General features: G+C 40.0%; 1 protein-coding gene across 4 annotated transcripts; it reads right to left on the bottom strand.

The window, feature by feature from the left end:
* Positions 1–2: 2 nt before the first annotated feature.
* Positions 3–23,736, bottom strand: LATS1 (large tumor suppressor kinase 1). 4 transcript variants are annotated; one of them, XM_071549338.1, is made up of 8 exons: positions 23,525–23,736; positions 19,011–19,519; positions 15,426–15,576; positions 12,185–13,713; positions 6,972–7,554; positions 5,796–5,978; positions 5,094–5,200; positions 3–4,109 (listed from the first exon to the last, which is right to left on the bottom strand). In XM_071549338.1, exons 2-8 carry the CDS (start codon positions 19,359–19,361, stop codon positions 3,591–3,593), a joined length of 3,423 nt encoding a protein of 1,140 aa, XP_071405439.1. In that variant the 5' UTR covers positions 19,362–19,519; positions 23,525–23,736; the 3' UTR covers positions 3–3,590. The 4 variants fall into 4 exon arrangements, with proteins under 4 accessions (XP_071405439.1, XP_071405440.1, XP_071405441.1 ...); XM_071549339.1 differs by having other exon boundaries at positions 12,185–13,710; XM_071549340.1 differs by having other exon boundaries at positions 15,441–15,576.
* Between the last annotated feature and the right edge of the window lie 697 nt (positions 23,737–24,433).

Raw genomic sequence — 24,433 nt, 5'->3', positions numbered from 1 at the left:
AGACTTGTGCAGTGGTCTATGTATTTAATTGGAGAATCCAAAAGAAGTGACAGTCTTATAATACAAAGAAGACATTATATATATATACACATATACACACATGGAATATGTCTATATATATCTATATAGATATATATACATCAGTAAACTTGAATAGTGCCTTTATCATGAGCATCTTAAGGCTTTCAAACATTTTACTACAACATTGACCCAATTTATTATGTTTTTGCTTTGGTTGAAATAAAGCAAACAAATTAAAGTCTGATCTGAAACACTGACAACATCTAAAACAAAAACCTAATAGTATCTCCAGTGACAGCAGCATGATCTAAGAATGCACCCTCTGCACTGCCTACTAGATGAATAATATTAAAAGGAGTCTAAATAAATCATTCCCACTCACAGTTTTGCAACAGCGGAAGACATGCCAGTCTCAAAGAGACTTTCTAGCCATATATTCTATAGATTCTATTACAAATCAAGGATAGAAAAGATACAGCAAGAGGGCCTGCCCGAGGATAGAGTGCCATTGAATATCAAATAGTATTTACAGTACAGTTAAAGGATTATAGAACATTTTATAAATACAAAGTATGTATACAAGGACCCATAAAAGAGAAACTTGTTTTCATGCTTTACAAAGCAAAAGCAACCTGAACTAAAACTTACTGCAGAATTCCACAGCTGCTGGTTAGGAGCCTCTCTTCGCTACTGCCTGTACAAGCCAATCCCCATCACAGGTCACCAGTGAAACACCCATGTTTTAAGCAGCAGCTATGAAGAATCTCTACAATAGACTCTGAATCTATGTATGAAACGTGAAGTTTCAAAACATGGGTAAGGCAGAGCATGTTAGAGAGTTGTGACAACATTTATGTGTAACTAACTTTCTCAGGAGAACTTGCACTGTAGCTGTATTTTTTCAAGGAAATACATAATACTGCAGCATATAGGTGGCAAAATTCAAACAAGGTACATTACAACTTCTAACATGTGATATTAGGAAATGTCAGATGCATCTACTAAATTCTAAAGATGTGAGCTTTTCCTGTATTTGTTTAAAAAGGCAAAATGGTATTTAGTATTTCAGTATTTGAACATGTCCTTAAAAGAATCAATGATTTCCTTTAATAAAAGCAATTGGGTTTGCTTGTATAGAAGAATGGTGCCTTTACAGGGCCCCTTTCTATATATTTTTTTAAATTTTTATTTATTTATTTTTAAATTGGTTAAAGACCAGTCATAGTATTAAACAGGAATACCATAGTACAGTGCAGGCAGAGGAGAAATATATGAAAACGCAATTTTAAGAGTCAATTGAATGAAGAATTGACATTATTTTCTCTGCACACTTCACAAATGGTAAGGCAGGCTTGATTAAATTACCTTTAACCAGGAATATATTATACTTTACTCCAAGAGAAGTAGACCAGTTTTACTGGGATACTTTCTATGAAGGAGGATAATCTTTAAAGTTTATTTACACGAAAAGCAATCTTTTTACATAATACATAAAATGGAGTAGTTATGCACTGCAGCCATTTTATAATATTTAAACTAAAGGAAATTAATCTCAAAAGCTATTCTATTTCAGCAGCTGTAGAAAAGGCAGACAGAACTGGAATTGTTTTATTAAACTGCAAACTCATTTTCATTATAGAAATAACTAGCTACTTGTTTCAGAAAACAACTTCCCATAACCATCTTCTAACCATTATAAGCACTTCACAGTAGGAGAGTGAACTTCCACTAACATCTCCTCCTGTGACCAAATATATATTTAAGAAGTTTCCTCACTGCCAACCCACTGAAGTTCAGACCTTCCTCAGTTATGACCATATCAATCATCTGTGGACCACACCAGAAACTGGATCACACAAGAAGGGAAACTCCAAGTTTTTCCACTAAACCCATATTTAGAACAGTACTATAGACAGTTGCACAGGCAGAAAGAGAGACACTGGACTGGAACATGTAAAGAGAACAAATGTACAGAAATAAACAATCCAGCTTGGTAAGAAAAGTAAAACTACTAACTGGTGTTTGCTGCAAGAACAGATATGAACACCAATTTCATAATATTTAGACAGTTGTAATGCCAGTGCAATGGCACATGTAATAATTTAATGAAGCAGTTATAGGCATGTTATGAAATTAACAATTGGAATTCAATTCCAAAGAGAAGGAAATATTCTAAAAGACAGGAAGTTTACTAAAAATAGTGCATTTTCTTTACTACTGTGTTAAATTGAGGAGAAAGGAGAGAGAGAAAAACGTAATTCTTTCTGGCTCTCACCTCTAACTCCTGGTCTTGCCTCAGGGAAGCTGCTCAGAGGGATGCTCCTGTCGGTACTCCCAGTAACTTCAACTGGCTCGGTACCCTCCCACCATGAGACCCAAGGGGATGCCTGATCACCTGCACCTGCTGCCAGAAATTATGAAAACAGTAATGAAGAAGGCAGCAGACACAGCTGTAGATTCCTAATTCTGTTCTGAACTGGGCTGTGAAAGACAAACCATTGACACTGACCTGACAGCTCAGATGGGCTGGTACGTGGTGCTCTTCCTCACTGTTTGTGTAACCAGAAGGAAAACTGTTCCAGTCAAGTGAAATGGGTCTCCACAACAACAGCCTCAAAAGCTGTATCTTTTCCCATTACTATCTCAAACTTATAAGATGCTACTCTAAAATTTATTTTTCAAAATAAAAATTCCAACTCAAGCAGTACTGTACACACTTTACAGTTTGGTTGTCTATATTTCAGAAAGTGTCTTTTCTAAAGCTTCTTTTCCTCTTATATCTATAGGAGAACTGATGACAGAAGCTGATCAAGTTGAGTGAGCAGTTCTGCTTTAAAAGGACCAGTCACATGCTACAGTGTTACTAATGTCAAATCCAATTATAGCTTAATAAAATGCTAGTTCTAATGCTTTATCATCTTATAATCACACTACAGCCAAGACGGACACTTTCTTGTTTCAAAGCTGACAACGGCCACTCGCACAGTAGCTGGAAATGTTTCACCAGACAGAGGTCTCCGTTTTTTCAACACTGTGAATAATCAGGCTAAACACAGTGAGAAGTGAGGGTACAGCAGCCTTTTTTCCTCCTCTTCAGAAATGTCTGAGAGCTTTATTAGTGTAAAGTAGGTTTTATATTTGGTCAATGCATGGAAAAACTGTCATTAAAAATTCTGAAGCAGAGATTTGTTTTCTAAAATTATTCAATATATGTACAAATAGACACCAGGCATCACCTCAGGGGGGGGAAAAATAAATCACTATTTCCTATTTTGAGTACTTGGAGTACAGAGAACTGTAACAAAATTCAAGTGATATTTTTTTCACCTAACATCAAATCTCTTCTAAATTAAACAATTAACACCACTGGAATAAATTAAATTTGAGAAGGACTTCCCCGTATTCTGGGGAAACAAAATGTACAGAGAGGAAAGATGATATCATGTTCTTAGTGTTTCAAAGAAAAAGTGTGCATGTATTTACGATTGCAATCTGCTTTTAAGTCTCTTAACAGACACTTCAAAAACTATAGCTGCAAAATTGATTAGTTTTTGATATTTATTCCTCTACTAAACATAAACCAGATCACGACTCTGAATTCCTCTACCTGCCTGTTCATCATCATCATCGTCATTGTCTGACTGCTGTTCTGAGGTTTGGGAATTACCATACTCATACTCAATGGGCTTGGGATTGTTGTATGGGTAGCCATTGTCATCAAAAAACCTTCGGAAGGTAAACTCATAAAAAGCATGTTCAGGATGTTTTCCATTTTTGTACCACCCATTAAGGGTATCATTTCTGTTTCCCTCCTTATCATCATCACTCCACAATTTATCTGGATCAACTGGATCAAAGTTTGATGTGTCCGTAGGATGAGCAATTTTTGGAATGTAGAAAGCAGACTGTCGTCGTAGATCGCTTGAAAAATCAATTGTTTTAAAAAATGGATGAGCTTTTATTTCATCTGCACCATTTTTGCCCAAACGATCTTCTGGCCCTCGGCAGAGTTTAATAATAAGATCAGAGGCCTCTGGAGTCAACTTAGCCTGAGGTGGAATATGAAGTGCAGTTTGCCAGCTGATAACCTTGAAAGCAAGAAGAAGTGTTATTTATTTATGATTTCATAAAAAGGAAAAAACACATTAAGACAACAAAACAAAACAAACAGCCACAAAGAAATCATTCAACATGTCTAAGGGTTTTCACACTAGATGGGAAAACCTGAAGCTGCTTTTTCAGAAACTCAAGGAATATTTTGTCTGGAAATCTGACAAAATCCAAGTAAAGTCTCTTCACATTCCAAATGTAAACTAGAGTCTGGCATGAGATACCCCTGCTATAAACCAATGAAGATACCACAAAATCCAGCACCTCGAACCTGGGATTAGGCACATGGTTTACCATCTTAAAATCCTTAGGCAGATGAATTTTGAGTTATATGATGTACTGTAAAGATTAACAGATTTGAAGTTTTTTAAAAAATATCAATTCTGCACTGCATTTGAGCCAACTAGTATCTTGCAAGCTGAACACAATCTTGCAAAAATGACAGCTGCAGAAGATTGCCCTGGTGCTTTCTCTGGAACAGCTGGGGCTCAGCTAGGAAAGGACCAGTGGCTCTGAGCTGCCAGTAACCCTAAGCAGGCACAGCCATCTGCTATTCCTCCACCTTTCCATGCAAAGCACCTGCAGATACATCACCAAAAGAAATCCTCTGCAGGTAAGAAGGCATGAAAGCCAAGTGGTGAGGAAAGAAAACCCAGATAAGATACTGGAAAAAGAGAATAAAAGTAAGTGGAAATAATAACTGAAACAGATATAAAAAGTGAACAGGAACCACTGAGATGTGACATGATTTTTATTTAGCATGTTTACTGTATGAGCAGATAAAAGATATGAACATGATACCTTTACAAACTAAGTGCACCTCCACAGCAATGTAAAGTTTAAAATCTTGTTAGTTTATTACATGCTTGGATAGGCAGCACCCTCAAACATCACCTTTGTTTCCATTACAAATTAGAAAGACTAATGTTAAACTGTTTAACAAACACTAGACTTAAAGTTACCTTCATTTGTGTTTCCAGTGGTGTTTGTGCCAGGAATGGAGGCTGCCCCACTAGCATCTCAAAGAGAATTACCCCAACACTCCACCAGTCACACAATTGTGTGTAACCTGAAATAAAGTTCAAATACAGTAGTCAAATCCTCAGTATCATTTAAATCCAGAATTTCTAAGCAAAACCCAAGCAGAAAGGAGAGAACCAGAACAACACATTCTACTTTCCTGAGACAACCAGTGAGCCAGTGCTGGGCCTGGCCCTCTTCATCCTCCCAGGACAGCATTGTGCATCCTCCCAAGAGGAAGGCCAGGAAGTGACTGCCTAAGCCACTCCTACCCAGGCTTTTTTTTTTTTGGAAGGGGGGGGGGGGGGGCGGGGAGAATGATGTTGTAATATGGTATAGAATACAATATTATTGGCTAGAAGCTGTCAGCTGTTAGCTCAGCCCAGCTCAAGTCAGCTGACAGTTCCAGGCCTACCCCTAAACTGCAAGCCTAAATTTAGGCTCACTTAGGTAACCCTATAATAGTATCAAACTTCACAAGAGAGCTCTATTCAATACTTGTTTTAGGATTTCCATATTAACAACTATTTTATTTTTCTGTTGATATATTATATACTTGGGAAAGTGGCAGTGTAGGAAGGGTGAAGCAAGATATGTGAATACCAGTCACTTTGCAGCAGGATTCCAGTACAGAAGTGCATTACCTGTACGTAACAAGACTTCTGGTGCGATGTAATTGGGTGTGCCCACGAGGGAATGGGCCAGGCAGCGCTGGTGCTGACGAGCAGCCCTGCGCTCCAGCGGCTTCAGCCGATCTCCACACCGGCAATTGGCAGGGTCGCCCCACTCATTGCTGAAATCCATACTGTCCTGGCGTACGTGGTCACCTGTAATTGAGGGAGAAGGATGACAAAAGTGAGCACAATTACTACTTTAGTTCTTACCTAATAGGACATTTTCTTTACCTGTTAACATTCCTTGTTATAAGACAAGAATCTGTTTCAGTTTCAACACTCAGTTTGAGAATTAAAACAGCCATCAACATCAGGAGGATGACATTTTGTTTATGATATAAAATACAAACTTTTGAGGACATTTCTTTAAGCTTATTTCTGACATAACTATGGGAAAGTATCAAATTTGATGTTTTCTCAGTTTTTTCTTAACATAACCACACTGGGGGTACAGGATGTATACTGTTCTTGCTCTTATGTAAACATAACACCCCCAATATTTAAATCATCAAAAAATAAAATTAGATTAAATCTTTATCTTCTCACCAAAGACTGTGTAATGGTCTGGCCTAAGATACATATTTGACTAGAAACTAATCAAAAGTAACTTAAAAAATTGTTTCTGAAAGTATGTTTTTCTTTTAAAGTATCAGAAATAGGTTATCACTAAATCTGTATTTTACTGCTCTCGGAACTGACTTTTTTTTCCATCTAACTTTTTTTTAGCTGTTTTTCTAAGTAATCAAGTCGGATTTTTAAAAGGCTACTTCAACCTCCTCCAAAATCAACAGGTTACAGTAAAAGGAGTACATGAGACACTCAGAACTTGGGGCAAGGTTTTCAAGAACAATTACGTTTAAAACATCAGCCCCATCCTCAAAACAGAGTTGGGGCTGTTGTCTACATAATTATCTCGCTACCTCTGTGATTTTCTCTCTCCAAATTTCAGAAGCCACTAATGGGACAAAATTATAACAGCATAGCTCATTTCTTCTCCCTTAAGGAATCAGTGCTCATGCTGAAACTCTCCCATGTTAAATGTTGCTTTCTATAATTTGTGTGGTGTACACATATTATTGTTACCCATTCATCTTTCTACTCATTTATTATTTCATTCCTTGCAAAGAATATTTATATTTTTCTTACCACTCTGGTAGTATTTTGAATCATGGGTCCACCGAAAACCTGTACAGAGCCCGAAGTCAGTCAATTTGATATGACCATCACGGTCTATCAAGATATTATCAGGTTTAATATCTCTGTGGATGAAGCCCATTTTATGAACACTCTCAACTGCACAGGTCAGTTCTGCCGTGTAGAACCGTGCCAAATTTTCTGGAAAGACACCCATTCTAATTAGGAGACTCATCATATCACCTCCTGGAATGTAGTCCATTACAAAGTACAAATTGTCCTTATCTTGGAATGAATAGTACAGGCGAACTACCCATTCATTATCAGCTTCTGCGAGGATATCCCGCTCAGCTTTAACATGAGCAACTTGATTTCTAAGCAAGACATCCTTCTTCCTCAGAGTTTTTGTTGCATATAAAGCATTAGTATCCACTTTTCTTGCTAGGCAAACTTCTCCAAATGCACCAACTCCCAGGGTTTTAATTTTTACAAACATCGACTTGTCCATTTTAGCTCTTCTTAGCCGAATGTAATTAGACTCCTTCTGGCACAACATCTTCCTCATTTGATCTCGGGCTTCTGGTGACAATCCAACCTGTGCAGCAAACAGAATTAAATCTGAAGAGTGAACAGTACTCTTAATTCTTGATGGTCTTCTCATAACCACAAGGCTTAAGCAAAGCAAGCCAAATACTTAATATACAGCACAGGAAATAATACTTAAAGGGGTTTGGTTTTGTTTTAATTTACACATTAGGATTCTACGAAAACATGTAGGAGTGATAAAAGCCAAAATGTGATTGTTTTCAACAGCAAAATGCATGAGGTGCCATGCACCAGAAGGTTCTTGCGAAGGGATTACATTCTTGAGGAGACAAAGGGTAATTTACAAACTACTGATAAAAACTACTGCAAAGAATATTATCGTAGTAACAGCGTGCATCAACTGCCTCCCTGATTCTCACTGCAAAGCAAAGGAAGCCAAGAGGTGTCTAGGAGCTGGAAGCTGCTCAGGGCTAACTAAGCAGCTGCCATGGGAAAGGCATCCCCTGTCCAGACTAACTGGAGCAGAAGTCACCAGACTTCCTGACCATGCCATGGAATTTCAATTGCAGGAGCAAGTATACAACTCTCTCACTCTCACACTTCCTTGTTTAGCTACACAAACCAGATCCACCACATGGCACTGCTTCCCACCTGTGCCGCAAGCCTAGACCTGATCTTCCCTCTTGTCACATAACCCACCCCTTTCTAACAGGCCTTCACTCTCACTCCCATTCCCCACTCCACACTAACTAGTTGAGCAGAGCACTTTCTCTGAAGTGCCTCACTCCTCCCCACGGTATCTTTTCTTGGCTCCCATCTGTGTACATCGCCCTATCTTGACTGAACAGCCCTGGTGTTCTGGCCAACACCACCAACATTTTGAAAGCTGAAACACTCACAGGCCACACACAACTCATCACCTATGGCGTGGAAACCCTTATCTACAAGAACCACATTGAGCATTCTCAGTATACTCCAACCTGGGTACCTCCTGGTGTATTTTTTCTGGTTTCAATTCCTTTAAGTGTCATTCAATTTCAGTGCCATTTTTCTTGGTTAAGTTCAGGGCCTGGAATCAGACTCTCTCTTCTTTTTGGTTTTAATGTGAGTACAATCTGTCTTCAAATTTTTATATTCATTTCTCTGTGACACCTGTCCCCCACAGCTGCACCTTCATTCCTTGTTCTCTGATAGCATTTTTAAATTATTTTATGCTCCCTTTCTCACAGCATCTCAATAATTTTATCTGCCTACCCAGCTTGAAATCACCATCCCACAGCAATGACTTCCAAGTTCAACCTACCACATATTCCCTTATTTTTTTGTGGACATTCAGATCCTAAAATTGAACATGGCCACACTGAAACCCAGCACAACTGCACTCAATCACTATTCTAAAAGTTTTCCATTTCTGATTGTCATATCTTATAAATTCTTGATACCAAACCTTGTTGCTTCCATCTCCTTACTTAATTCTTCAAATGTTTGGGATTCTGTCTCCATAACACTGCTCAGGATTATCATTAGGATTATGTAACCAGCCTAGGCCTGTATAAACTGTGTGTTAATAGATGACTTCTGCTTTGCCTAACTTACACCATCACTTGAAACATAATGTAATAGATGTGACTGAGAAAAAAGGTGAGAGAATTAGGTATCAAGTAGGTATCATTCAGTATTTTAAAAATACTTTCACAGGTTACTGTATGTCACTTTATAAAGAAAATACTGTTAAAAGACATGGAATTTCTTACAGGCATCATAACAAAATGGATCCAAAGGAGATGTAATTAGGAAAATGCATATAAAATGCTTGTCTACTTCAACAACCTTCCCAAGGAATATGAATTCAATAAAATTTAAATGAGGAAAGCCATCTGCATTTTGGACAAATTTTTTGTCAAATCATATAGGCAGTAGTTAGGACTGGGTAGCAGGAGTTTGAAGCCTGGATGTGCAAAATAGACAATTTCTTTATTCAAAATAGGGAGTTAAACCTTTCTCAGCACATTACTGCAAGAATATTTGGGTACTTCCTTGCAGGACAGAAACATCTCAAGTTTTCTATGAATGAACAGGCTTAAGACCCACTTCAACACAGAAGGAAGAATTTTTTGAAGACTTGCAAAAATGTCAAGCACACAAGTGAAGATCTGACCCTGTTAAAAGTTCAGATAATGGTAGGTCACCTCCTCAAGGCCCATCTAACCCCTAAAGTCTGCCTCAGTAAAGATCCACTTGCACACAAAGTGAACCCCAATCAGTTACACAATTAGCAAAGAATATAACCTAGATGGCAATAAAACCCCAGAAGGAGACCCAATACAGTAATTAATCACTGCGAGACATATAAGTAAGAGTCTTCAAAACCCTTGTAGCTTTACTTTCTACTGTGTACTCTCTAGCTGTTGCATTCTAACAGTTTTATTATAAAAGACCAGCCCAAGTAGTGGATTTTGTCATCTCTTTCCTCCACCCATCTTCACTTTTCCTGTCCTCCAGTGAACCAAACGTTAATTACAAACTGATTGTTCTTTTCATTGCTGTATTTTCCCTAAAAGACACCTCAGCTTCAGCATTTACCAAAAATTACCCTACTTTGCCACCTGCACTTCTTCTGCACATATATCTCCAATTATTTCTAGACAATGCCAGACTGAAGAACCTCCTGAATTGCTCCCTATCATCACACAATTCGGTCTCATTTTCATCCCTTGTGCTTTAAAGGATGACTTCAGTTGCTCCTTGCAGCAAAGACATCTAGCTTAATTCTTGGCCAAATTCACAGATTTAAATTAAACATTTTTGAGATTGCTCCACTCAATTTCCTCGGAAATCTGACAGCATAGAAATATGTCATCTATGTTGGAAATACAGCATCCTGAGAACATGGGTATTTCCACAGGGATGCATTTTGGTTTTTTTCTTTCAAACTCCTACCAAAGGGGAGAAAAGAAGGGATTCAATACTTTGTCAATCTTAAACTTTCTGAAAATAAGTAATAAGCTAGTTCCCCTTTCTCCTACTCATGCAGATTCAAAACACACTTCACTGTTGTGGGATTCCTCTCCTGTACCCTTACGAAAAAGTAGAGGTCTACTGCAGCATAATACCCCATTTCTCACCCTTCAGGCTGTAACTAAACACCCCAGCCTTAAATCTAGTATAAACACTAGAAATTGCATTTCATATGAGAAAATACATTTACTAGGGTGCTTTAAATGCACAAGAAAAATAGCAAGAAAAGTAATATCAGTGCTTTCATATATGTAATGCTTATTCTTGAGATACTACAGAACACAACATAGTAAGACCCGAAAGTGAAGTTTGCAAATCAACATTAATTAGAATCTTACATGTAAGTACTCAGAAATAGCCAAAATAAATTCATGCTTAATTTTGATGCAGGACTGCATGCAAAACCCTCTAGAGAGGGATCATGCTATTCTTAATAAACACTAGTGCTTCAGAATCTTACTTGTCTACACAGGGATGGAGGCTACAGAGTTCAGGAAAGCTTCCCACACCTTAACAGTTTAAATCAGCTGTTAGTGGAAGTGAAAAAGGAAAGAGAGAAGACTAAGAATAAAGGTCTAGTAAAAGTTCCAGGATGAAATCTTGCTAACATTTACATATTTGCAATTAAGCAAACACTTACAAAAGATTGAAGATTAAAGTAAGAATTTTCAAAACAGTAAAAACACATTTAAAAAACAGCATGTCAAGAAAGTGGCATAAGCCAAATACATACTCTGATAGAATAAACCAAAAAGTACATCATATTTATGTCAAACTTTCAACTACAATTTTTAAGAAATATATACCTGACATCTCAATTTTACCTTTCTGCAAATCTTAAGTTTCACTAGTTCTCACTATTTTCTCTTTCGAAATGATGTATGTTTACATCAGCTCCAGCTTTTACGCTTTTGATTTGGTTTTACAGAACACTGAAATACCAGAACTATACCACTGTCTCAAGGCAGGCACAAAAAATTGATTTTACATGCTTTTGTTGATGTCTGTTTTTTTATTACCCCATTCGATTGCCTCTTGTTTAAACAGACACAGAGTTTGGATTATAAAATAATCAGGCAAATGATAACATGTCTCTTCTATTTAAAAAAATTCTAACCTTTAAAAAAGGATTTTTTTAATTTGAATTTAAAAATACTATCACTACTGAAAGCAAACCACAGAACATGAAAAATATCACTGTTTGGTAAATGCACTAACCAGCTTTTCACTTGTCCCTGCTTTGCTTGTACCTGCAGTGTTTATTTAAAAAAAAATTAAAACCATTAAAATAGTGCATATAACTCAAAAATCAGGATTAACTTGAACCTGTAATAAAAAGCTATGAGCCATGTAGTTAAACCTCAGTTCATGCAACAATTATTTTGCTTCTGCTGCCTTATTGCATGTAGACAAACTACATTTAGGAATGCAAAAAACTTACTTAAAAAATCTGTTTCTAAGAAGACAATGAAATGTGTAAACAAAGCACTGAAGAACTTGACACATCTCAGACACAAAAATTAAAAATAGACTTCAATACCATGATGTACCACACACTGTTCTATTTATCTGTACTATTTAAACATTCTACAGAGATACATCACTTAAAATCAATAGAGGAAAAGTTCTAGTCATAGATTTAGAAAGAAGGAAGAGTTTACCCGCATCATTTCATTCTCTAGTTGTTTTTTCCGATGCAAACGTTGCTGGTGTGACTTGAGTATGTTCTCCACATGTTGCTCCATGAAGAATTTAAAGGCTTGAGGTGAGTAACTTTGGATGCGAGACTCTCTTCTTTCTTCATCTTTCTTGTTTTTTCTAACAGGAACAGGGGATGTTGTAATTTGTTTCTTTTCTTTATCTGCTGAATCAACGCATTCGTAATTCTTTTCATTCTCATCCTCCCTGGATAAAAGAGGTGGTTCCTCCTTGCTGAGCTTGGGTCCTGCCTCATACAGATTGACAGAAGGATTCTGATGTAACAAGTGTTTTGGGTAAGGTGGGGGGGGACCCTGGTAACTCGGCGCTTCCGCCACAGGAGACATGACTGCCATGTTTGTAGATGGGCTCTCAGAGAAGGGGATGGTCTGAACCGTTTGCACGGGCTGTGGCATCCAAGAAGGGTGAGTGGGTGCCAGCGCAGTCTGCAGCTCTGGCTTTAACACACGCATGCTTTTCACTGGTTGCTGGATGGGAGCTGGTGTTATGGCTGTTACTGTTGTGGCTGAAGGCTGAGAGCTGCCAGAGTGACTCTGCCTATTGCCATGATGGTTATTGAAAGAATTTGACCGTACGGGAACATTGGGCTGCCATGTAGGAATGTCGTGCCCGCTGCCAGGCGACGACTGCGGCTGCACAGGGGAAGGCTGCGACCAGGATGTGGGTATTCCAGCTACACTGGTGTTGTAAAGTTCCATGTTGTGACTATTTCTGTTTGGCACCATCATTGCCTGAGGAAGATTCCCATTGGTGTATGCTGAAGGAGGAGCAGATCCTCCTGCCTGCATCTGTAGTGCTGTGGGGCTCTGCCTGTTAGTTGGATTCATGGGGTACGGGGGTGGCTGGCGACTCACCGAATTCGCGGACACCACGTTCTGGTGAACTATGAATTCTGCCTGACAATTGCCATTCTGCATTCCAGCTCTTCCTGGGGGAAAACTAAATTTGCTGTTGGCAGAACTCTGCATGATTATTGGTTGCCTGCCAATAGGGACAGCACTCATGCCTCTCTGACCCTGCGTGGATGAATTAATGGGTGGAGGATTCATAGGTGGAGGTGGATAACCATCCTGCCATGCTCCTGGTGGCACTGGGGAAATACGGGAGATCACATATTCCATGTTTCCAGAGTACCGCTTTGTTTGAGAATTTGGTTCCCAGGAAGGAGGTGGTGGAGTGGTTCCCCTTGGAGGGGGTGTCTGCCCTCGAGGAGGTGGAGGAGGAGGAGTGACACTCCTTATCTGTGGCAGAGGTGGGGGATTCACTCTTTGTCCATTGCTAGGATGAGCCTGAGCAAATGCTGCAATGCCAGATCCAGACAGTGGCCTTCCTACATCGGGCTGAGCGCTGGGACTTTCGGAGCGATACACTACACCATCTGCCAGGGAAGGGCCGTGCCGCTGAGGAACCAGGGACTCCTTAGAACCCTTCCAGCTCTGCTTGCGGTTAACTGACTGCTGGACAGTCCCTGCTTTCACGAGAACAAAACACAGCATTTACATGATTAGAAATTATTTCTACTTACTGCTTTGAAAATTTTGTTCTTCTGCATTAATTAATACAGAAACAGGACATGAAATCTCCTACATAATAGAATCCACTGTACTTCACATGAAAAATTTACCTCTATCTAGTAATACACAGGATGACATGGTAAGACACTCAGTACACATATAAGAGCAAAAAATGCCTTGAAACAACAGTACAAGACTTTTTAGAAATCACTGTTCTGAAAATGCATTTTCATTCAGTAAAATGCAAATTTTTATTGAAAAAGTGGTAATATGTAGATTTATTAGGCACATGATGTATTTTAATTATGTGTACAAGAAACTCCCAGAAGAATGTTCAGTAGAAGTGCAAAAAAAAGTAATAGCATGGAAAAATACATTTAGTTATGTTGCTATCCCTTCTAATTTAACACTTCCAAAACATTTAGTGTTCTTAAATTAAAATGTACACTGAATGCTGTAAAATCAGGCTGACTGCTTACACCCTTGTATGCATTCAGTTCATCCAGACTTGTTTCATTCCTTGCATGCAAAATTTAAGTACTTTACCTTCAAAAGTTACGTTTTTATGAGTAAAAGCATTGTAAACAGGCAAGAATTAAAATTGTATGAAAGCAAAACTTGAGAGTGTAAAACTCTACTATATATTTACTTCATAGATGTTACTTTGCATCATATAAACAATATGCAAGGAACTGCCAGTGCAGGCAGCCTTATTGTGCTTTTTACAATGTTAATACAAAGATAAGTGTAAATACATACAAGTCCTGTAACTGCTGAAAGTCCCTCTATCCTTAGTAAAAGAAAGTGTTAATTATTATATCTTTGCGTAACAAAATTATGACTAGACGACAATAATGCTGCTCTTTGCTGCTCCCGACTACGAATTTTTCCTCACACCTATATTGTTAATTTAAAATCTAATCCCAGTGCTAGCAGCTCAACACCCAGCTTTAGTCAAATAAAAGTTCAGTATTTCTGCTGCATTTGAAAATCATCCTTTGTTTAGGTCAAGATGTATCAAAATGTGCTTGCATCTTTAAAGAAAGCACTAACAGCAAGTGGCAAAATTCTGACTTTGCTACTAAAGCTGAGTCCTCTAACATGTACAAAAACACAAAGTCTGCCTTAAAAACCATACAAAATCTGAAACCAAGCAGAAATTAAGCAGCAAGGTATCTCAAAAGAGAACATCCTAAAATACAAATATTGTAGTTGTATGATATATAAATAAACACACACATACACACAAAAATACACAAGTATAGTGTTGTTGTGTGGTAAGTGTGTGAAGAGAGACAAAAAATTAAAATAAGAATTCAATGGTAACCATCGATTTCTAAGTGGCACCTCACACTGAGAACAAAATACAGGCACCACATCAACACCTGACAAAAATTACTAAAATGACATCTGAATGCCATTCCTTGTCTCTATACAATAATAAAACCATGCAGTTATAAAAACAAACATTTAAGAAATTCATGTCAAATGGACTTATCTTTCAGAATAATTACATTATATGCTTAAAATGTAATATTTAAAAGCAAAAAAACCCTGTATCAGCATCTCTCTTCCACTGTGAGAACACGAAGGCAGAAGTTACCATGTTATATTTTTCAAATGCAAGAACACACTCAGTGAGTTTCTCAGTTACCATGGATACACCTACCTGGTGGTTTCATACCTGCGTTGACAGGCCTTGCTGCTGCTGCAACCATCTGCTCCCGACGAGGGTCCTGGTAGCTCATTTTACTTATAAATTCAATGGCAGCTTCTATACTACGGTTGTTAGTTTGTCTAAGAGCTTGTACAACCATATCCTAAAGAGAAAATTATATACAGAAAATAACTTACAGGAAAATGACAAAAAACCCTAAAATTCACGGTTATTTAGCCAAATATTCTTCAGTAATCTTACCAAAGCATATAACTGTTTTCAAACTAATTTTCAAATGTTTTCTCCACCACAGACCCTCTAAAAGAGCATTGCAGGCTGGATGTTCAAAGTTATCTTGTCAAAGCACTGAAGTTTGATGTAAATAACGTTATCTTGCTATGTGTACAACAGCTTGCTTAGAGAAGCATTTGTTACCGCTGTGCACTACCCAGGTAACAGCTGTTACATGATGACTAGAGGTCCCTTCCAACCAAAGCTCCTGATGAAGACAACATTAGTGGCAGAAACTCTGTTCTTTTCGTGGTAGATTGAGGCTCTGTGATCTTAGAGATCCAAACACGAGTTTTGATCTACTGGACAATCTCAGCTCAGTCAACATAAAATGCATTATGGACCAGTGGCTTTTCCACTGACTTGAATGACATAAGGTCAAGCAATAGAGGCAGAATTCCAGAGATGATGCTCTCCCACTTATGTTCAATGGGATTTGTACAGCTGACCCAACAATTTTGAGACAAATCCACAGCATAACTCCCTATAGCTGGGCACACTGTCTTTAAAGATTTGTTATGGCTATAATTGTCATATCAAAACAATAATTTCAGTTCATACAATGTTTGAGCCTCTTACCTACAAACACAGGACAGTATTCACCTCCTACTCACATCAATGGGACAACAAAGAAGGCTCAGAAGGGAAACCAATTGGTACCAATTTCAAATTCAAACCCACATTTATACTTTCATCATGCCCATGTACATTTTTAAAACTCAAACATACAAAATCACATACAACCTTCAGAAACAATAATTTTAGTCAGTGAACAAAAGAGTACCCTAAAAAAAGGATTTTAAAATAAAAAAAAACATATACAATAAGGTTGTCGCAATCTTTACAGGCGAGCTGACATTGTCAGAAAAATTAGATACAACTTCTGATCTCACAGCTCTTTACAAAACAGTTATGTCTGCAAAACTTCTACTGTTATAGGCAAGACTATCTGTGAAAATAAGTACATTTTCAGCACTGGTATGCTATTTGATCATTGTGCAAACAGAAGTTGTTCAGAGTATTTAATTTCTAAATTGAATATATTTTTATAGGACACATCATTCACTTCTACCTATTGACTTTAATATTTTCTTAATCAGTTTTAAACTTGAATTTATTATCTTTTTAGACAAGTAATTCTACAATACAGAAACCTAAATCTACAAGTTCACATCACCAGGCTATAAAGACACACAGAATCTCAAAGTACCAAACCAGCAATATTTTAAGAGACAAAATTTAGTTCCCTCTCCACTAAGAAGAGGATCTGAGTAAGCAGCAAAAAGGATCTCTATCTCTGTTAGCTGGAGAACAAAAAACTTGGTCACCTCTGTGACATGAAGTATTCAATGTCTTAGAGTATCACGTTACACAGAACTTACGAGGACTGAACTTGAATCACAGTAAGGAAAAGAGATTTCCTGTAAGCTACTTAGGATGTTGGTTTTTTTAAAAAAACCCAAACCACAATGAACAGCATTCTATCCTAATTATTACACATATATATAAATATCTATATACTCACACACACCTTACACTGACTGATATCTATCTGTTCCACTTTAACCCTGAATACTACCTACTACCTGAGGGGTGGGGGAAAGTAACCAGAACGTTTGCAGCACTTAATATATTTTTAAAAATAAAAAGTAAAAAATAAATTCAATAAATTTTGACACTTCTCCACCAAGATAAATGCTTTCTGACTTCAGCTGTATCTGTTCCTAGTGGCACACACACACAAATCACTGCCATATGGGCTATTGTGACAGCACAACTGTAGGTGAACACATGGCAGACATGGCTTACACTGGCACTCTGCCTGAAAAAAGTTCCCCACAATCACAAGAGTCATGGGAATTCTCAGTTGCACCCAAGAACAAAGAGAAGGAGCAAAAGGCTTCAAGATACAAAGGTTCTAAAAATATTACCAACTTAAGATGCCTTTCTACTTTATTATCCAGCCACATACCACAAACTTCATTTTCCAATAATGACTGCAGGTTCAATCTCTAAAAATGGATCTGAGAACTCATCTACTTTGATAAAACAAATGCACCATCCCCCCACCCTGCCCCAAAATCCCCCACAACAACAACAAAAACCCAGCCTCAGCAACAGGCTGGAGAGCAGGAGCAAATTATTACAGAAATAATTTATCACTATGAAATTTTTCCATTCTTCCTGACATACAGACTAGACTGTGTATTTGATTAAGTGAAAGGAATACAAAAATAACTATTGACACTGGGACACTGGTGAGGAAAAGGTAGTTTTGAAGCAGCTCACTCTTGGTAGAGGTGGATCTCTCTGTAAATACCAAAGTATCACAGACAGCAGAACTCATGAGCTGGTCACTACTGCAAGCCTGTACATTCCTGTAAAGTTAATCCCTGCTCTGGTACTGTGCCTTTTTCCTTTGGAAGGATGAGATGTTTGCTAACTTTTTTAAACTGCTTTTGTACCCAGGTTTACAAAGAAGGCATGAAAACAAGTATGATTTACTTTGATGTGCAAGTCCCAGTAAACACACAGGAGCTACAAGCGTATTCATTTTTCCTTCCTGGAAACCACATTTCATATTAATTTCCAAAATATTTGGTATTGCTTTTCAGTTTAGAATAGCTATATTTTATCAACCTATTTTAATTAAACACAATCCAAAATTACATTGAGTATGAAAGGCAAAATCCATATTCCAAAGACTCCAATCTTCTCTGCCTAAAATTACATAAATAATTAAAACCTACCAGACAAGGATCTGCACAAGATGTTTTAAAAAAGTCCTCTAAATCCTTCTATTCCTCTTTTACACCCCCTACTATTACCAGTTTCATGTCCTAATCAGAAACCTACCAGATCTGAAGAAGCTGTTTTGCTTATCACAGAATCACAGACTTGATTGGGTTGGAAAAGACCTCTGAGATCATCAAGTCCAACCCTTGGTCCAACTCCAGTCCCTTTACCAGATCACGGCACTCAGTGCCACGGCCGATCTCAGTTTAAAAACCTCCAGGGATGGTGAATACACCACCTCTCTGGGGAGGCCATTCCAATGCCTGATTACTCTCTCTGGAAAGAATTTTTTTCTGATATCCAATTAAAATTTCCCCTGGCAGAGCTTGAGCCTGTGCACCCTTGTCCTATTGCCGAGTGCCTGGGAGAAGAGACCAACCCCCACCTGGCTGGAACTTCCCTTCAGGTATCACGCTGTTCAAACATTCCTTGACCAACAACACACCTTCCAACACGCACTAAGAGTTTGTGGCTAGCAGAACACCAAATCTTCAAAATAAACCACCTCACCTCATCAAAGCCAGCAGCTTGTAAGTCTTGCAGCATTTGTCGATTAACTTCTGAGGTTCCTTTGACAGCTGAGGTTGCTTCGTTTGCAAAAGGCAGAAGTGAGTTTCTTATTTCCTGCAAAACTTTATGATATGTTACAAATTTGGGGGGATTTCGGCCTTGTCTAGGATCTTCAGATAGCATTTTGCCCATGCTGTGATCAGCCTTAGCAGCATCTGAGGGTTTAGGTAAATTCCTGAGGCTCTCTCGTATTTCCTGTAGCATCTGCTGGCTGCTGCCAGTATAGTTACTGGCAGGAAAAGTTTTAGGCCTCATTTGTCTATAACCTTCTGGCTTCTCACTTCTCTTCATGAAAACATGTATGTATGCAACCTCCACCAAGGAAGGACTCGCACACACCAGAATTCAAGAAGACTGGCTGGTGTCGGAACTTGAGAAGGCAGTGGCTGTTCACTGTGAAACCCTGGCTCCTGTAGTGCTGGAGTTTGTCACCACGAAAAACTGTTACTCTGTTAGCAAAACAAACAAAAAAATCACATTATACATACAGCAGTAAGAAAATCATTGGTGTCACCATTCACATGCAGCACTCCCTTCACAGATACTAAAAGCCTGCTAAGAAAATTCTTCAGGCAGTCTTTACTCAACCTTATTGCAAGGATGTGGACAAAGAGAAACTCCTCTGTGTGGTGGACAAAGCTTTCCAGAGCAGATATGAACTGCTGTGATAACAACCCAGCACTGCTTCTTTGCCTCCCCTCTCTGCTGTGTCCTGTCTCCATGTCCCGTTATGTTCTCTCCATCAACACCTTCCCAGCTGAAAGGGCCAACTCTCCTCCCATCTAGTCAGGATACAGACAAAACACCTGTTGACAGTTCAGTTTTCTAAACCTGTCACAGTCTCTTAGCTTGAGTCTCCTTGAACCAGGCTGTGTCAATAGTCAAATAATTTTTAAATTTATTTTACAAAGGGAAGATGAGAGCAGGGGGAGAAACAAAGGAAATTGAATCAATTGGTTTTTTACTGTAAAACTGTTTAACAACTTAAGCATCAAATTCAGTGAGGGTACAGCTATGACATTTGGTAAAGGAAGCAGAATTTTCTGCCAAAAGCCAAATAAAAAACATTTGCATTCTGAAGGAGCTGACTCATCAGGGAAAGAGCCCCGAGCCTGCAGAGAACTCAAATCTCTGCATTTGGGCTGAGCATATAACTAGTACACAACTGCTGTGGCAAGGAATAGAGTGACCACAGTGAAACACTGAAGAAGTTACAGAGCATTTGGCTCTTTAGAGTACCACGAAATAAAACTTTTTCAGTCCCTACTGCTTCACAGAGGAAGTTCAGTTACTAAGTGCAAGTTAAAAAGTATTTTAGCACTGTCTTTTCTTCAAAAGCAATTAAAATGGTAAAGCTCACCTCACACTGTACTTCTACTATCATGCAGTGTCTAACTAGCAATATTGAAACATTCTTATTTTGTTGTTTGCATTTCTTAAAGTTTTAAAAATTTGTACTCCTAGTTTTCTGAAGAGTTATTTTTGAGCATTCAGATGTGTGCAAGTCTCTTAAAGAAATACTGTGTTGGTAAGTGCTTCTCAGACATAAATTAAACAGGTTATCTCAATTTTACACAGTCTACAAAAAAGTCACTCTTTCCTCATCTAGGTTTCACTTCTGTCATACTTAGATTTTCATAAAACAATTAATGATTCAGTGATTGAGGAAGAATATGACAAGTTAATAGAGGAAAGAAAGCTGCAAATTATATAAATACACATGCAAATCCTATGAATTAAAGATGCATGCTACTGACATATGAATAAAGCCTGAAAGCTGGGAAGTCATATATAAATGAGGACTGCAAAAAGACACACAAGGGACACACACTTAACCCCGTTCTTCCTGGAGAACCATTTAAGAAATAACAGAACTTCTCCTATAAAACTATCTAAATCTTAAGGAGTTGCACCCACAAAGCTTTCCTTGCCCTGTGGTTGAGTCTGAAACCTTAAGTGAGAGAAATGGGGTAGTTATATTATTTTTTTCATGCAGTCCAATGGCATATAATTCTTCAGTACTCACTGAATAAGGAAATGATCATTAGACATGAATGTTAATAACCAACAGTGAAATTTTGGTCAAAGTATTAAGAAATCCAGAAATCAGCAGAAAGTACAGCACGAGAGCAATTAATATGTAATTTAATTTTGGCCACTTTCAAAACATGCCATACTTAAGACCACATTGAAAATACTTTGCCAAAACCCCTTTTCCCAAAGAAAATGAAGGATGTTTACACCATTTACAAGGTTTGTTCTGGATGTTCCTTTTCCTTCTAAGTGACCTTCAAAAAACATGTGTGAGTTCCACAAGTGCAAGGATATCTGCCAGTAATGCTTGAAAGAATCACCACCTTCAGAAAAGGGAAACCTTTAACACAAACTAATCCCAGAACATGGGATAACGAGACAAAATATCACAGAGATTTAGTAATCTATATTATTGTTCACATTCAATCAGGAGTAATAATTATACCACTGGAGGGATAATCAAAGCCAAAATACCTGGTATTGTGTCACACAAACACCAATGAGAGATGAAAAAAATGTCCATACATGAGTTGCTGCTTTTAACAAATTCCAAAGGGCTGGAATTCAAGAGAAAATAGTTGGTTTGCACCTAAATATTTCACCTCGTATTTCAATATTAATTTATGATTACACATTGGGTAGCTGAGCTAGACAAATCTAATACTCCTAAGAGAAATGAAGGTTAAATTAAGAGGACACTTAAACAATGAATCAGGACCAGCCTTGGAAAATGAAGCTGCATTTTCACTCACATTTTTAGAAGCAGTACAGCTTTAGCAGTGTAACCCAGACAGGCCACTTATCTCCCACCACTTACCACCAATAATTGTAAGGCCACACAGTGTGAACCAAGGTAAGGAACTTACTCAAATACAGTAACATTTTTGGTGGGTTGTTTCTCTTGGCAGCACTGAAGGGTATCAGCAACTTGATGAGCCTCTGAAACTAAGTCTCAATTCTCAGAAGCCAAACTAAATTGGTCCTCCAGAACACAAAAATTACTACACCTCACCTTGGTTTACTACAGTTCACCTCAGAATTGACAAGTCACCTGCTCTTATATATGTCTGCCCACATTTTAAAGCAAAGAAGTGTTGACTGCTGAGTAAGAAATGTATTTCAATTTTTTACTTCTAATTAGCAAACAACTGCATCCAAGGGAAATTATGTCTATGCCCCTTTGCAGTTTTACATCATCGAACGATCTGTTTGTTAAAGCAGATGTCTCTGCTGATGAAGTTCATCACTTCCCTAAAGGAGTTTTTAGAAAATAATCTTTATTTTCAAACTGTGGGGATACAGAATTTTCTTTTACAGGTCAAACTGTAAGAAAAAACCCAAACACCTGGTTTTCTTGCACTGCAATCATTAAAGATAGACTTAAAAAATAGGTGTTTGAATGAAAACTCAGAAGCATTCAAAGCCACGCTGGATGGGGCTTGGAGTAACCTGGTCTAGTGGGAGGTGTCCCTATCCATGGCAGGGGATTGGATCTCCAAGGTTGGCTCCAACACAAACCATTTCATGATTCTATGAACGGCTGCACACAACTGCCAATGATCTCCAAGATTTTCTAGGGGAAAACTGCACAGCTTTATAATGCAACTCTAGCATTTATCTCCAAAAGTTTGGAATACACTTTAAATACTCGTATTTACACTTAAGTATTGAACGTCAGATAATAATCTATTTTGGTATCCTCTCTCATGTACCTGTTCTAATATCTTACTTCATACACAACGACAACACTTCATTGCTAGGAAAAAAGACAGCAATCAAGATTATGAAAGTCATAAAATTAGGTTTGTAGGGGGCTTGGTTCTTCAGGTAACAAGTCATTAAACTGTAACAGCAATTTGTCAAAAGATGCATTTCCAATGCTAAAAGTTTCCACAGGACGAGGAGAAAACTAGACCGTGAAACTAGCACATAAACAGAACTACAGATAGTCAGGGAAGCCTGAGCTGGCAATGCCCAGATGAACACCAGGAACATCGTGCTCGGCTCGGCTTGTTCCATCTCTTGTCTCTGCGCTCCCCTCTAACAGGGCGGCCCTTCCCCGCACACCCTACTCGCACTCCCGGGGGTACCAGAGTTACTGCAGCGCACCCAAGAGATCTTTGGGGCCAGCACCGCCGGGACAGTCCCTGCCGCGCCGGCTGCGTTGGCTCAGGCCAGCACCGCGGCGATTCCTGCAGGGCACAGCCTGCCCCGACCGGCGCAGGCCGAGGCTTTCCCCGCCGGGATGAGTATCCCGACGCTTCCGCCGGGACACCTGCGCTCCTGCCGCCCCTCCAGCCCCAGGCCGTCACCTGAAGTCGCTCCGGGCACGGCCGCGTTCGAAGGAGGGCCCAGGCCGTGCCGGAGCGGACTCGGTGCCACCCCCGGCCCGCCGCCCCCCGCGGCACCGCGGACCGTACCTGAGGCGAGAAGGCGGCGGCGCCCCGGGAGCTCGGAGCTCGGCTCCGCCCGCACGGCCACGACCGGCCTTGGCTGTGCCCTCCCTGGCCTGCTGCGCTCCGCTCCGCTCCGCCCGCCGCCGGCGATACCGCAGCCCCGCTCGGTGCCTCCGCCAGCGCCCGTCGCCGCCCCCGCCCGTTCAGTTCGGCGCCGCCATTTTGTCGGTGTCCCCGCCGCGGCGCCGCCCGGATATGATGGGCACATCCCGGCCTGCCTCGCGCGGCGCCGGCTGCTCCCGGATGGAGCGGAGCTGCTGTAACCCCTGCGGGCCCGCGGGATACAAAGGAACGGGAGCGGGTGGAACCCCTGCGGGCCCCCGGGACACAGAGGGACAGAAGGGGCTGTAACCCCTGCGGGCCCTTGGGACTCGGAGAGGGACGGGAGGGGCTGTAACCTCTGCGGGCCCGCGGGGCACAAGGAGGGACAGGAGGGGCTGTGACCCCTTCGGGCCCGTAGGGACCACACTGAGCCCCGCCAAGAGTTGCTGTGACCCCTACGGGCACTCGCTGAGCCCCGGCAGGAGCTGCCGTAACCCCTGCGGGCCCGCGGGGCACGGACGGACAGACAACCCAGGCAGGAGCTGCGGTAACCCCTGCGGGCCTGTAGGGACCACACTGACAGACCGGGCAGGAGTTGCTGTAACCTCTGCGCGCCCGCGGGGCATAGAGAGGGACAGGAGCCTCCTGTAACCCCTGCGCGCCTGCGGGGCACAAAGGGACAGGAGCTGCTGTGACCTCTGCGGGCCCGCACGGCACACACGGACAGCCCAGGCAAGAGCTGTTGTAACCCCTGCGGGCCCGCGGGGCACAGAGGGACAGGGACAGGAGCGGCTGTGACCCCTGCGGGCCCGCACAGCACACGGACAGCTC

This window comes from Pithys albifrons, chromosome 2, assembly GCF_047495875.1.
Source record: "Pithys albifrons albifrons isolate INPA30051 chromosome 2, PitAlb_v1, whole genome shotgun sequence".
Taxonomy (NCBI): Eukaryota; Metazoa; Chordata; class Aves; order Passeriformes; family Thamnophilidae; genus Pithys; species Pithys albifrons.
This window is presented reverse-complemented; position numbering and strand designations above follow the sequence as displayed.